Consider the following 15556-nt stretch of genomic DNA (forward strand, 5'->3'; position numbering starts at 1 on the left):
TATCATTTTCAGCATATTGGAGAAATCCTCATTTGTGTTAATATTTGGAATATACTTGTTCCAAATTTTCTTTTTGCTTCACAATTTTCACAACTGTGGTTAGAATTTTAGTATGTCATTTGGGAATCTTGGCCTACAGCATGTTTCCTATAGCTGTGATTACAAGTTTATTGTAATTCTAATAATTGCATACATATAAATAAATATAATTTAATAATCTTTACTTTTGCAGGATGTGAGTTGTCCAATAAGGCAAGTTCCTACAGGTAAAAAGCAGGTGCCTTTGAATCCTGACCTCAATCAAACAAAACCTGGAAATTTCCCATCCCTTGCAGTTTCCAGTAATGAATTTGAACCTAGTAACAGCCATATGGTGAAGTCTTACTCATTGCTATTTAGAGTGACTCGTCCAGGAAGAAGAGAGTTTAATGGAATGATGAATGGAGAAACCAATGAAAATATTGGTAATTTTATTTTAATAATATGACTAGATTTTGTGATAGGAGATTACAGTGGTTAATGAAAATTATTAAACCAGTATATCTTAAAAGTATTCATAATTTTGTACTATTTCTTTTTGAGTTATTGTAATAATTTTTTAAGACTGCCATTCCACAGGAAAAAAATAATGCAGAACTAGAACTGAATTCACGTTTGCTAATAGCATTGCTTTTATTTGCAAATCTCTGATAGTCTAATGAGATAATTTTATGGTAGATTGTCCAGGCTCTTGGACTATTGGCTATTGTGCTGTACAAGGTATTTAATTTGTAAAGTTCTCATTATTACATGATGAAACATACTTCATATAGTAAAATAATAAATTTAACACTGGATGGAAAAGATTGGAATTTCAAATTAGCCTCACAGCAAACAATAAATTCACTACCACCTCAACATTTTATTGTGGTAAATTTCATATATACAGAACAGTCAAAAAAATTTGTGAACACCAATATCCTCACATTCAACACATAGATTAATATTTTATTATACTTGGTTGTTAATGTATATCCCAACAGTTCTGAATTCACCTTTGAGGTAATCATTCAACCAACATATAGGTGCTGGGGATACAAAGATGATTAAAACACCCAGTTTTATCCTCCAAAGGCTCACAACCTAGAGTGTGGAGATAGACAAATACAAATAAATACAATTGACCCTTCACCAATGCGGGGGTTAGGGGTGCCTAACCCACTCCACCTCACCCACCTCTGCAATTGAAAAATCCATGTAATCTTTGAGTTTTTTTATTCTTTTAAGTGGTATACAGAATCTTTCTTTTATTTTAAACTATGTTTTTATTGATTTCAGAAAGAGGGAGAAAGGGATAGAAACATCAATGATGAGAGAGAATTCTTGATCAGCTGCCTCCTGCATGCCCCTTACTAGGAATTGAGCCTGCAACCCAGGCATATGCCCTGACTGGGAATTGAACTGTGATCTCCTGGCTCATGGGTTGACACTCAACCACTGAATCACACCAGCTGGGCTACTCTTTGAGTCTTTAAGTACCCTTTGAAGTTCTTCAAAAGAACCATGAATGAGGAGGATTTTTTTTTCTTCTTGCCTAGCAAGATCAAGATCATTCTCAATAGATGTGGGGTTACTGTCAATGAATGCCATTAAGTAGGACATTCATACATATCATAAAAACATAAGATAGAAGAGTGTAAGTCTGCATATTATATTGCAACTTAGTGTAATTTGTACCTCATTTGGGATAAATATGTTGGGTCGTATATCATAAATAGGACATTTGTGCTTTAATATTTTATTCATGAGAAATGTTTATCAAATTCAGATGTCAATGAAGAACTTCCAGCTAGAAGAAAACGAAATCGTGAAGATGGGGAAAAGACATTTGTGGCACAAATGACAGTATTTGATAAAAACAGGTAACGCTGATGGACAAGTGAGGCTCCCATCATGTTCTGGACATCTTTTTATTCCAAAGTAGAATGTAGTAGTGATATTATTTCTTTGCTTTTGTCTCTTTATTCTTATGACTGAAAAACAAACAAACAAACCAAGAAATATTTTCTCTTTATCACATAGAAAACAATAAACACAGATTAGGAACTATTTGAATGGCTCAGTTAAGATTATTTGGCAATTGTCTTTTTCAGTGTCTACTCTGTCAGATACTGTTCTAGGTAATGAAAAGGCAATGAAATCTCTGCCTTCATGGAACTCTAGTGGAGTAAACATACACCACCCCTTCAAAAAATTATATCAACTGATGTCACTTAGTGGTGAGTGCTGTAAAGAAAAATAAAGGGAATAAATGGTGGTTTTACAGAGAAAGCCTCAGGGAGGGTAATATATGAGCAGAGACCTGAATTCAGTGGGTCCTGTGCAAATTTTGAGGTTATGTAATTACTAAAATTAAGGAAGAAAATTGTGTGTAATCATTGTATGGCTCTATATACATTTGGCATAGGGTAACACAGAACACTTGGATTTATAATTATCTTAACAGTTTTCATTTGGGAATAAAGCATCTAATTGCCAGTAAAAGATGATCTAGGAGGCAAATGCAGCTTTCTTTTTTGACAGGATTGGAGGTGAAACCTATAACATGACATATTTCTGGTTCCAGGCTGCTCACTGGTAGTTCACTGTCAGGTATAAGATATAGAGCAACTAGTACATTCCTTGTATTTTTTAAAAAGTACTAGATTGTTGCTTTAATATTATCACTTATTAGTCACCATGTAAAGAAAGGTACAAGGCTTTTAATAGGAAAGCAAAGATGATTAGGAATAATACCACAAAATTTGAGTACCATATTGTCTTAGAATATATCACTTAATATCACAGTATTACTATTGGCAGAACAAATATAGTGTCTTCTTAAAGTCTGAAATTTGAATGTGGATCAAAGATTTAAATGGAAAATGCAGTATCATACTAGGAGATAGTGATTATGTCTGTGGGAGAAGCAATGAGGATATGGCACACTGGGCTTCATTGATGTTGATAAATGTACTATTTTAGGCAGGATGGGAAGGTATCTTGAATTCTTTTTAAAATTCTTAACATATATTATACCTTACATATATATTAACATTTTTTGTACATGTGAAATACTGCTTTTTATTTAATGATAAAAACTATGAAAAAAACCATGGAAGAATTTCCCCTCAACTTTTTTTTGAAAATTCCCCAAACCTACAAAAAAGTTGTGAGAACAATACAGGTAATTAATGCCCATAGAGCCTTTATCTAAATTCATCAGTTTTTAGCATTTTACCACATTTGCTTTATTTGTGAATATACTTTGTTTTTTATCAACAATTTGAAAGTTTGTGATACTCAACTTCATTTCTGCTGAATACTTCAGGATGTGTCTCCTAAGAACAAGAATATTTCCCTCCACAATCACAGTACACCTATCATATTAAGGAAATTTAACGTAATATAATACTGTATCCCCAATTAATCCAAATAATGTCATTTATAACTCTTTACCCTGTACCCCCAATTGAGGACTGTGATTTGTAGTTGTCAGTTGCCATATCTGTTCAGATTCCTTTGAATTGGAATAGTTCTCCAGTTTTGTTTATTTGTTTTGCCTTTTGGGACACTTTTTTAAAGTATAGGCCTGCAGTTTTGAAGAATTTCTCAATTTGGACTTTTGTGGTTGATTTCTTAATGAATATATTCAGATTAAACATTTTGAGCAGGAACTAAATAGTGATGTTTTTTGCACATCACAAACAGATAATGTAGGTTTGATCACTTGATTAAGGAGGTATCACCATATTTCTCCATTATAACAGTACCTTTTATCTTTAATTAATTAATTAATTTTGTAATGCTCACCTGAGGATATTTTCCCATTGATTACTTTTGGGAGAGTGGAAGGGAGCGGGAAAGATAGAGAGAAACATCAATGTGAGAGAGATATCGATTGGATACCCTGAGATTGCTTAGGGATTGAACCTGCAACCATGTCGCATTGATAAGACACTAACAGCTGAGCTTCTCTGTAATTAATCAATATGTAATTTCTGTGGTAATACATGAAACTGGGTAAATGTCCTTTCCCCCCTGACCACCTTTTACCCAGCAGTATGGCATCCATTGAGGATTCTTGATTGAACAAATTATTCTCATGACAGTTGCCAGTTGGTAACTTTCTATAATTTCTTCCATGTTTATTGGCAGTTTCCTATAAAGTAGAGTTTTCTGTCCCTCACCTTAAATAAAAAAGGGGGGAATGGATTAACAAATTCTATTTTTATTCAATCTGCTCTAATCTATTCATGTAGTTATTCATTTTAATGCGCAAATTGTCCCAAATTTGGTCAGGAAAAGCGCCTCTATGCCGGCTCCTGTGTTCTTTTGACTTATGTATTTTTTTTTGTTTCCTTTGTTTTTCCTGATTTTCTAGGGTAGTATTTCCAGCTTGTATTCTCCTTTTTCTACCTTTGCTCTGGAATTGGCCATTTCTTCAAGGAATCTTGGTTCCTTTCAGTAAAGTATTTGCAAGCCAAGATCTGGGAAGTTAGATGTGTAAAGATTATTTTTATAATCTCAGAGAAGTTAAAGTCTCCTTAAAGAATAATCAGAATTCAAAAAATATATAGAAAAAGTATGACATATTGAGCAAAAATATAAAACTACATCTGAAAGCAGAAAAAAAAAACAAGTAAAAAATGACAAGTCAGGGAAATTAATTTTAACTCATTAGATAGATGTCTCATTCCTCTAATATAAAAAGATCATACTAAGTAAAAAGAAAAATACCACAGCCCTAGAAGAATGGGCAAGGGATATGATAAAGATGTTTACAAAAAAAAAAAAAAAAACCATATATACACACACACACACTATATATATATATATATATGGTTCTTAAGCAATTAAAAGATATCTATATATAAAAGTACACTGAGATGTCATTTTTTTCACTTACCAGTTTGGCAGAGAGAAAAATAATAAAGCACTATCGATCAGGCTTTGGGGGAAAAGGGCCTCATAACATTACAGGTAGGAAGGTAAATTCAATTGAACCTATCAAATGTACAATCAGAATATTATATACCTATGTAGATACATGAGAGAAGCTTCTTTTCAATTTAGAAGTATATGAATATGTTACCTATTTAAATAAAATTAGCTTTTTAAAATATTAAGTTAAATAGCTTTGCATGCGATTGAAGGATAATAAATTCAAGTACAGCATAAAGACAAAAATTCTTTTTTAGAGAGAGAGAGTGGAAGGGAGAGGGAGAGGCAGAGAGGAAAAACATCGATGTGAGAGAGACACATCGATTGGTTGCCTCCTGCATGTGCCCCAACCAGGGCTGGGGATTGAGTCTGCAACCGAGGTTACATGCCTTTGACTGGAATTGAACCCAGTTCCCTTCAGTCCACAGGCTGATGCTCTATCCACTGAACCAAACTGGCTAGGGCAAGACAAAAATTGTTAAGTCTCAAAGTCATTTGTGTTAAGAGTCAGTCTTTGGAGACAGACTATCTGGATTTAATTGCTAGTTCTGGCTACTTACTGTGTCATCTTAAGGCAAGTTACTTAACCTCTCTGTTCATTTTTTCTTCTGAAAAATGGAGTAATAGCATCTTTTTATTTATTTTATTTTTTTATTTTATTGATTTTTACAGAGTGGAAGGGAGAGGGAGAGAGAGAAACATCGATGAGATGAGAAACATTGATCAGCTGCCTCCTGCACACCCCCCACTGGGAATGTGCCCGCAACCAAGGTACATGCCCTTGACTGGAATCGAACCTGGGACCCTTCAGTCTGCAGGCCGACGCTCTATTCACTGAGCTAAACCAGCTAGGGCAAGTAATAGCATCTTCATAGAGCTTTTGGGAAGATTAAATGAACTATGTAAAATCTTTAAAATAGTGCCTGGCACATTGTAAGCACTTGATAAATGTTAACTGTTATCACCTAACAGATTTTTTCTTAAGACTGATGAAGAGAAGCCAGGTTCTTCTTGCTATATATAATTAATTGTTGAGCATAATTGAAGAATGCTATTTAGTATAGTGTTACCAGTGTTCAAAAATATAAATTCTATATATACATACACATATATATACACACACATACACATTAAAACTATACTATGGGTATAATTTAGTTAATTTTTTGATTCAGCTGGTATTTCATTTATTCATTTACCCATGAAATGTTTATTGAGCACCTATATGTGCCAGGTAACCCCAGGATCTTATAGTTATTGGAATTGTTATTGTAATCATAAATTTTTTTATTATTGGTCAAGTATAAAAGTCAAGAACTCCAGTTCAAATATTTACAATAGTTAAAAATAACAGAAGCATAATTCTTAGTAGTCCCCTAAGGCAAGTATTGTAACACTATCCCATTTTTACAAGTAAAGCCTGCACACATACTTTATACTTAATGTTTAAAACTTGCTAAGTTTTGAGGCCATAGGTATATTACATTTTAAATGTTATATCTGAGTAGCTGCATTAATAAAATAATTCTATAGTAATAGTAGTTAATAGTGGAACCCATTAAAATTGCTTGTGTCAAGAATGGAGTTTAGATATATTTTAAAATTTTGTTGGATATATAAGCTAGTTTATAAATTTAATAAATGCTTTATAAATCTAAATATGTAGAATTTATGTACTTACAATAATAACACAGGTTACTTTAAAGTGTATGTGTTTGTCTAACAGGCGCTTACAGCTTTTAGATGGGGAGTATGAAGTAGCCATGCAGGAAATGGAAGAATGTCCAATAAGCAAGAAAAGAGCAACATGGGAGACTATTCTTGATGGGAAGGTATGGACTACTTAGAAGGTGGAGCACGTTATAGTTATGAACTCCCATTTTTTATTGGTGTTTTTCTCCCTCAAATGCAAATTTATTTATATTGGAAGTAGAGTCCTTTGTTTTTGTACTTTGGAAAACACAAATAAAATTTACCTATTTAGAGTATTTAATGGGAGGAATCCTCCTTGGAGCCAGACCAAGTTCAGATTTTCACTCCTTACTATGTGGCATCCAGCAAGTTACTTAAGCTTTGTGTCTTGGTTTTCTCACATATAGCATGAGGCATAGAGTTGATGGATTAACTGAAATAATTAATGAAGTATTTTTAGCACTGTGCCTGGCATAAAATAAGTGCTCAATAAATGTTAACTGCTACTTTAAATTCCTTTCATAGTAACAGCAGGTAACATGATGACTATTAATAAATTTATTAAGAAATCTGCTGGACTTAAATGAAGTACACTTAACATAACTCTTCTAAGAGACTTAATAAATAGGCATCCATACATTTCTTGAATAGGCAGGCTCAACAAAATGTTATTTCTAAATATAAGGTCAGTGTACCATCACAAGCAAAATCCTCAGAAAGATTTTTTTAAGCCTTAAAATTAGTCTTAAGTAATCCTAGAATAACGTGTAATAATACTAAGGAAAATTACGGAAAAGTTTTCAGAGAACATTTACTTACAAGGGGGTAGAACATACTATAAACTTAATAGAACTTAAATGATATGGTGTAAGCAGATCAGTGAAGCATATTTCTGAAATGGTTTCATATACATTTGAAATTTAGTCATGATAAAATTGGTGGTACATCTCTGTGGGAAAGACTGTTTATTAATTGTGACAGAATTGGTCTCTAGCCATCTGGAAATAAACTTAGACCTAAGAAATTCCAGAAGGCTCATATATGTAAATGTAGAAATAAACAATACATAACAAAAAAATGTAGATGAATATTTGTATAATCTTGTTCTGAGGAAAACTCTTCTAAGTGTGACGCAACAGGTGAAAAGCATAAAAAAATTACTAAAGTGGGTTATTTCTACATGCAAATAACTAAATTTAAAAACATGGATTGGGAAAATATTTGCAACATATAAAAGGCTACTATTATGAATACATAGGTTTATAACTCAATAACAGAAGATAAGCAATCAAATTAGGAAAATTGCTAAAGGATAGGCAGTTTTGATTTTTAAAAAAATATATGTTTGTTTATTTTAGAGAGAGAGGCAAGGAGAGGGAGATAGAAATATCGACGAGAGAGAAACATCAACATCAATTGGCTGCTTCCTGCACGCTCCCCAACTGGGGATTGAGCTCCCAACCGTGCCATGTGCTCTGAACAGGAATCGAACCCATGACCTCTTGGTGCAAGGTTCGACACTCAACCACTGATCCACACCAGCCAAGCTTAGGCAGTTCTTAAAGCAACAAATATAGATGGCCAGCAAATTCATTCTTATTAGTATTAAAAAACATGCAAACAGAATCAGAGATAAGTACTTTTGACTGCTTGTATGACAACAGTTTTAAAGATTGATAGTTTATAGTTGGATATGTGAGGACACATATTCTCAAATAATGCTTTAAGAATAAGTTGGTAAAACTTACTGGAGGGCAGATGGTCAATATGGATAAAAATGTTAAAAGTTTGTTAGGTTTATCCATGAGAAAATAAAATTGTATTTCTATGAATTGTTAGTTTTTCCCAAGAAATTGTTTGAGACAATATGAAATGGCATCCTTTTGAGTCAGATCATATGGATTTGTTTCTTTTTAAAAGCTCTGTGTGGTATTTTGTTCCATAATTTATTAAACCATTGCCATTTTAATATATAATTTGGTTATTTATAATTCATGTAAATTTTTTTGTTTTCAAAAATGTAGTGAATATATTTGTACATGTATCTTTTTGCATTGCAAATCCTATATAATAAAAGGCTAATATGCAAATCGACCGAACAGCAGAATGACTGGTCACTCAACACAGGAGCTGCCCCCTGGTGGTTAGTGGGCGTGAGGCTCAGCCAGAAGCCAGGCTTACAGCTGGCGAGTGCAGTGTCGGTAGCGGGAGCCTCTCCCACCTCCGAGGCAGTCGGACATTCCCCAAGATAAATTCAGAGAGGGGGGATGCGAAAGTGCAGGACAGATTGAGGGATTTCCCCCACCCACCCACCCACCCCTGTCCCCGAGTGCATGAATTTTCATGCACCAGGCCTCCAGTATGTTTATAAGATAAATTCCTAGATATGGACTTACTAGGTCAAAACCAGTTTATCTGACCACATTTTTACTTCATTCCAGTCTAAAATTATAGCTTTAAGATAATTATTTGTAATAAAAATGTAGGAGTTAAGGCTTGTATGGCAGTAAAATAAACAGGAGCTTATATATCCAAGAGGTGGTTGAGTTTAGAATTCAAGTATAAACAATGGAGAACCAATTTGGGATAATCTGCCTGATAATAGGTAAATCTTAAGGATGGGTGAGAGGTAGAGGCACATGGCTAAATGTTACTAGGAACTAAGAAAACCAAGAGAAGATAGTAAGTAGTTTTACAAGTGATTAGAGGTGAAGGAGGAAAGCCGAGAAAGTAGTCATCAAACAGTGTCTAAAAATTGGCAGGCTTTAGGTACTACAGTTTACTTGTTGTTTTTTAAAAAATATTCTAAGGAGGTATATTTGAGCTCACTTAGACACCATGAACAAAGCTCACCCTCGAGTTAAAAAATTTATGGACAAGAAGTTAGCATTGAAATTAAATGGTGGCAGACATGTCCAAGGAATATTGCAGGGATTTGATCCCTTTATTAATCTTGTGATAAATGAATGTGTAGAGATGGCAACTGGTGGGCAATAGAACAATATTGGAATAGTGGTAATACGAGGAAAAAGTATCATCATGTTAGAAGTCTTGGAAGAGTATAAAGAATGGCTATAGTCGCCAGAGAAATCAACTGCTTCCACATAACCCCTCTCCACAGCACCTGTTTTACTACAATATAAAAGTCGAGTCCTGTTCATTTTCACATTGAACTTTTGTTAAATTTTTTATTGGTCCAGAAAAAAATATTCTAAATTGGTTACCAATATAAAAATGGCAACATTCCCGATTAGAACTTGGATTTCTGACTTCTTTTGAAAAATCTGAAAATGTGGCTGTGCTGGGCCATTGTTTGTGTCTGGCAATAATTCAGCTACTGCTCATAAGTGGCTGTCTTTTTTAGACGACTTGAACGCTCCAGTACTGTGATCTCTACTGTGCTGTACATTTACTTGACTTACCTGGCCATTGATGTAGGCATTTTGGGTTTTCAAGAAAAAAGTCTGTTGGTTTAAATCAAATCTACATTAGCTTATAATAAATATTTAAATTTCTGCAATTTCTTTCAATTTGTTATATGGAATCTTCCTTTACTCTTTTCATGTTTTTCTTTTTTAGAGGCTGCCTCCATTTGAAACATTTTCTCAGGGACCTACGTTACAGTTCACTCTTCGTTGGACAGGAGAGACCAATGATAAATCTACAGCTCCTATTGCCAAGCCTCTTGCCACTAGAAATTCAGAGAGTCTCCATCAAGAAAACAAGCCTGGTTCAGTTAAACCTACTCAAACTATTGGTAAGAAGACATTGCTGTCAAAATAATGTTTTGCAGAGTTAGGGCTTAGGCTTTAGATTAATTTTTGGTCATTTGCTCCAAAAGTTATTCTTTGGGAAATATTTGACTTATTAGAGAGACAAACTATGAGCCATGGTAAATTAGGGTTCTATATTAAATGTAAAGTGTTGTGTTAAAGCACATATTAATAGTCCTTTATCTAAAATCTTTGTGTAAGATGTGTCTGGACTTATTTTTTATTTTATTTTAGAAGCATGATATAGTATATATGCCACTAAATTGTGGTCTGGTCACTTCTCAGAATACTTTGTGGCCAGCCAGTCAGATAGGTAAAAGAGTTTAAAAGAAAATGAGGAGAAAAAAATTTATACAAAATTGTATCTATAAAATAGTTATGTCAGGGAAAGTAAAAACATTTTAAGTATGTAAGTAAATATCCAAAATTATTAATGGTGATTATTTTTTGGATTTGGAATGATAGTAATGCACAATCATTTTTTATTTTTTTAATATATTGATTTCAGAGTGGAAGGGAGAGAGATAGATAGATGGAAACATCAGTGATGAGAGAGAGTCATTGATCAGCTGCCTCCTGCATGCCCCCTACTGGGGATCAATCCCACAATCCAGGCATGTGCCCCCAACCGGAATCAAACCCGGGACCCTTCAGTCCACAGGCCAATGATCTATTCACTGAGCCAAACTGTCTAAGGCTTAATACAATCGTTTTTTAAGATACATGTTTTTATGATTTTTCAGAGAGAGAGAGAGGAAGAATGGGGGTGGGGGAGAGAAACATCAATCAGTTGCTTCCTGCATGCCCCCTACTGAGGATCAAGCCTGCTACCCGGGCATGTGCCCAGACTAGGAATCAAACTGGTGACCCCTTGGTGCATGGGATGATACTCAATGCGCTGAGCCACACTCCGGGCAACATACAATAATTTTTTACTTAATTTATGTTAAACCAACACTTAATGGATATCTGCTTACTCCTTTGCCCTGGGAATATAAATACCAAAACCACACTCTGACCTCAAAGTGCTTAAAACATTACAGTGACTATATGTAATTACTTGGAGTTACTTTTATAAAGATAATAAGACATAAGAGGTGGTTTTTAAAGGAAAGGTATGGCTCTTGCCAATAAAGACCTAAATATATGATTAGGAGTATTAAGTGGGATTGTTCCTCTGAGGATGAGAATAAAAACTACTAAATACCACAAGTAGCATTCTGTGAAACCTTTAATGTTTAATTATTTTCACAAGATATATTATCTCACTTAGAAGCAAATATTTGCATTAAATATACAAGTATGTATTTTCAGCTGTTAAAGAATCATTGACTACAGATCTACAAACGAGGAAAGAAAAAGATACTTCAAATGAAAATCGACAAAAATTAAGGATATTTTATCAGGTAAACATAGCTGAACCAGTTATATAAGTAATTATGAAATGCCTTTATTTTGCATGTTACATATGAAATATTGTGGATATTTAAATAAAAAGACTATCTCTGATTTTTCTTTTAATTTGTTTTAACTATTTTTAAAGGGGATATTGAAAAACAAAGTTTTGAGATGTGTAAGTTGGAGTTTTCCCTTTTTGTTTTATTTTAAAGTTCCTTTATAACAACAATACAAGACAACAGACTGAAGCAAGAGATGACCTACATTGCCCTTGGTGCACTCTGAACTGCCGAAAACTTTACAGTTTACTCAAGCATCTTAAACTCTGCCACAGCAGGTTTATCTTCAATTATGTTGTATGTAACATTTTTTCTTAATATATATATTATGAGACAATTTGACTTTCAAAACTTGTACTTGGTACAAAATACCAAAATTTCTGCATTTGGGTAGATTGTATATGGGTGAATTACTGTGAATGATTCAGTTTACATAAAATGCACCTATATTGACTCATATAATACACCAACTTTTTGAATTAAGTGGTGATTTCTTTCTTCTTGTTCAGATGAGAAATAATTTGTAAAAAGTTATGAAGCCAATAAATGGCATAGCCAGGATTTTAACATAGATCTTTTTGTTGTTTGTTAATCTCACCCAAGGATATTTTTTCCATTGATTTTTAGAGAGTGGGAGGGGGAAGGGAGAGAGAAACAGCATTGTTGTGAAACATGGATTGGTTGCCCCCTGCAAGTGCCCAACCTAGGCTGGGGGTTAAACCTGCAACCCAGGTATGTGCCCTTGACTGGGAATCTAACCTGCTACCCTTTACTGCGAGGGCCAATGCTCTAACCACTAAGCAACACAAGCCAGGGCTTAACACAAATTCCTCCCCCCCCTTTTTTCTTTCTTTTTTTTTTCTTTCAGGGAGGAGGGGAGAGATAGAAACATCAATGATGGGGGAGAATCATTGATTGGCACACCCCCTCCTGGGGATTGAGCCCGCAGCCTGAGCATGTGCCTTGATCGGACATCGAACCGTGACCTCCTGGTTCATAGGTTAACGCTCAACAACTGAGCCACATTAGCCAGGCAACATAGATCTTTTTTGTTCTAGGTTCTCCGACTTCCTGTTCACCATGCTAATATGCCTGGCTTATTTATGCTTACAATACATTAAAAACCACAGCACTTTTTAAATTAATTAAATTGGAGTGATAGCTATTTAGGGTAGAATAATATTTTCTTTTCCTAAAATCCTTGCCATTTTTGTTACAGTATCATCCAAAAGGTGCTAGGATAGATGTTTCTATCAACGAATGTTATGATGGCTCCTATGCAGGAAATCCTCAGGATATTCATCGCCAACCTGGATTTGCTTTTAGTCGCAATGGACCTGTAAAGAGAACGCCTATCACACACATTCTTGTGTGCAGGTAGGTAGAAAGGTCATACAACAATAGGTTTATTCTCTGGATTTTATTGATGATGGTAGAAGAACAGAGGGGGCATTAGCTAATTCTCTGAGTGGTATACTGCTTTATAGGCCTCCCTGGCTCCTGCTTCTACAAGGGTTTCTCACTTCCTCCTTACAGCTTTTTCCTGTGTTTTAAATGTTAATGTCACTATTGCTGCAGTGGTTGTGGGGATTAAATAATTCTCCTCGTAGATCTAGGTACAAAACCCCCAAAAAAGGTATGTAATCTATTTGGGTGATGTGAAATATAAAGAACCCTATCCCTTTCATTTGATATTACATCAACATTTCTTTTCATTAGGCCAAAACGAACAAAAGCAAGCATGTCTGAATTTCTTGAATCTGAAGATGGAGAAGTAGAACAGCAACGAACATACAGTAGCGGACACAATCGTCTGTATTTCCATAGTGATACTTGTTTACCTCTCCGTCCACAAGAAATGGAAGTAGATAGTGAAGATGAAAAAGATCCTGAATGGCTAAGAGAAAAAACCATTACAGTAATTATTACTGTTATCATTATTGACAATGATTTTAGAATTTTATGATTAAATGGTTTTTGTTGTAAATGATTATTTATTTAATATGAATTAAACTTTTGACTTAGTAAGGGAACTTTTTCTAAATTAAGGAATTCAGGAATGCACATTTTATAACTGGCTCATTTAAACAGTTACCAGGTGAAGAAATACAGGTTTTCTTGTGATTTTATAGTTTGTTCATTGTATTTATAGGTAACCAATACGTAACTTAGGAATTCCTTTTTAAAATTACTGCTTAAACAGAAGTGGTTTTTAAGAAACGTTGCCACTTAGCTGTATAAATAAGTTGTGGTATTTTTAGTTATAAAAAATCTGTTTTTGACATTCTCACAATTTTTTCTTAGAAATAATATTTATATTATTTCTCTGCATTTAATAGGTGTTTTTCTTTTTTAAATTTTTTTATTTTTAGCAAATTGAGGAATTTTCTGATGTTAATGAAGGAGAGAAAGAAGTGATGAAACTATGGAATCTCCATGTCATGAAGCATGGGTAGGGTATTTCTAAATTTAAATATTCCATTTCCTTTATATTCTTTTTACTGCTTCACATTCTATAAATCTACTTGTGTTAGAAACTTATATAAAATTCCGTTAATTTAGATATACTGTGTCCTAAATCTTATCCTAATCCAAAGTATTATAATTGCATAGAGAAAAATGGTGATGCTCAGAGAATGTATCAGGACAGTGCTAGCTCTTCAGCAGATTTTTATTTTTAATATGTCCCTTTTTAATGACCCAGTTTTTATTCCTTTTATTGCCAGAGAATACAAAAAGTAAATGCCATGTGCTATATTCCTGGAAATCCTGAAAATTACTTATCACAGTTATTACCACAGTTTTAAAAATTGCTTAATCAGAATAAAATATAAGTAGCTTTTTTTATTTACTACCATTTCATAGGAGGCAAGGTAAAACAATCCTATTTCTCATGCCTTTGTCACTACATGTTCCAAAGCATTATTTCTTCTGCAGATCTGCCTCCTTCCCTGTGTGAACTATTTTCCTGTGCTACACATTTTCTTCTCTGCCTTCATTATTATTAGATCCTCATTTAAGACTTTCTTCTATAGTACAAGCACCCAAAGTTTTTTCATTTATAGATAGTGAAATGGGAGGGAATACTTTTGTTTCCTTACTCTTGGGAGTGAAGGGTTGTTGGTACATAATGATGTCTGGTTGCATGGCCTGTAGTATTTTTTTCATATACTGCCTTCATCTAAGAACCAGAGGCCCAGTGCACGACATTCAGGGGGAAGGGGAAGAGGGCCGGAGAGTCCCTCCGCTCGGCCTGCACCCTCACAGTCCGAGACCACTCGGGGGATATCTGACTGCTGGCTTAGGCCCGCTCCCCCTAAGCCAGCAGTCGGACATCTCCCAAGGGGTCCTTAGCACTGCTGCTACTGCTGCTGCGCTCGCCAGCCGTGAGCCTGGCTTCTGGCTAAGCGGCGCTCCCCCTGTGCTAGCGCACTGTCCACCGGGGGGCAGCTCCTGCATTGAGCATCTGCCCCCTGGTGGTCAGTGCACGTCATAGCGACTGGTTGTTCCGCTGTTTGGTTGATTTGCATATTAGCCTTTTATTATATAGGATAGGATAGTCTTCACATGTTTAGTGGGTACTGAAAAAGGAAAAGAGGAAGATGGCAGATCACATATGGCTTATATAGCTGTAAATATTTACTATCTAGCTTTTTACAGAAAATGTTTGCC

The 15556-nt window shown here is 34.6% G+C and overlaps 1 protein-coding gene and 1 pseudogene across 1 annotated transcript in view; both read left to right on the forward strand.

The window, feature by feature from the left end:
* Positions 1 to 15556, forward strand: part of SUZ12 (SUZ12 polycomb repressive complex 2 subunit) — a 44117-nt gene that overhangs the window by 25170 nt on the left and 3391 nt on the right. The window contains exons 7-15 of the mRNA XM_008147780.3: positions 233 to 464; positions 1808 to 1901; positions 6689 to 6794; positions 10234 to 10411; positions 11742 to 11833; positions 12038 to 12181; positions 13104 to 13261; positions 13604 to 13802; positions 14257 to 14336. Coding sequence (XP_008146002.1) covers positions 233 to 464; positions 1808 to 1901; positions 6689 to 6794; positions 10234 to 10411; positions 11742 to 11833; positions 12038 to 12181; positions 13104 to 13261; positions 13604 to 13802; positions 14257 to 14336 — 1283 coding nt within the window. The remainder of the gene's footprint in view (positions 1 to 232; positions 465 to 1807; positions 1902 to 6688; positions 6795 to 10233; positions 10412 to 11741; positions 11834 to 12037; positions 12182 to 13103; positions 13262 to 13603; positions 13803 to 14256; positions 14337 to 15556) is intronic.
* LOC129147380 (small nuclear ribonucleoprotein G-like) lies at positions 9493 to 9732 on the forward strand (annotated as a pseudogene).

Source organism: Eptesicus fuscus, chromosome 20, assembly GCF_027574615.1.
Source record: "Eptesicus fuscus isolate TK198812 chromosome 20, DD_ASM_mEF_20220401, whole genome shotgun sequence".
Taxonomy (NCBI): domain Eukaryota; kingdom Metazoa; phylum Chordata; class Mammalia; order Chiroptera; family Vespertilionidae; genus Eptesicus; species Eptesicus fuscus.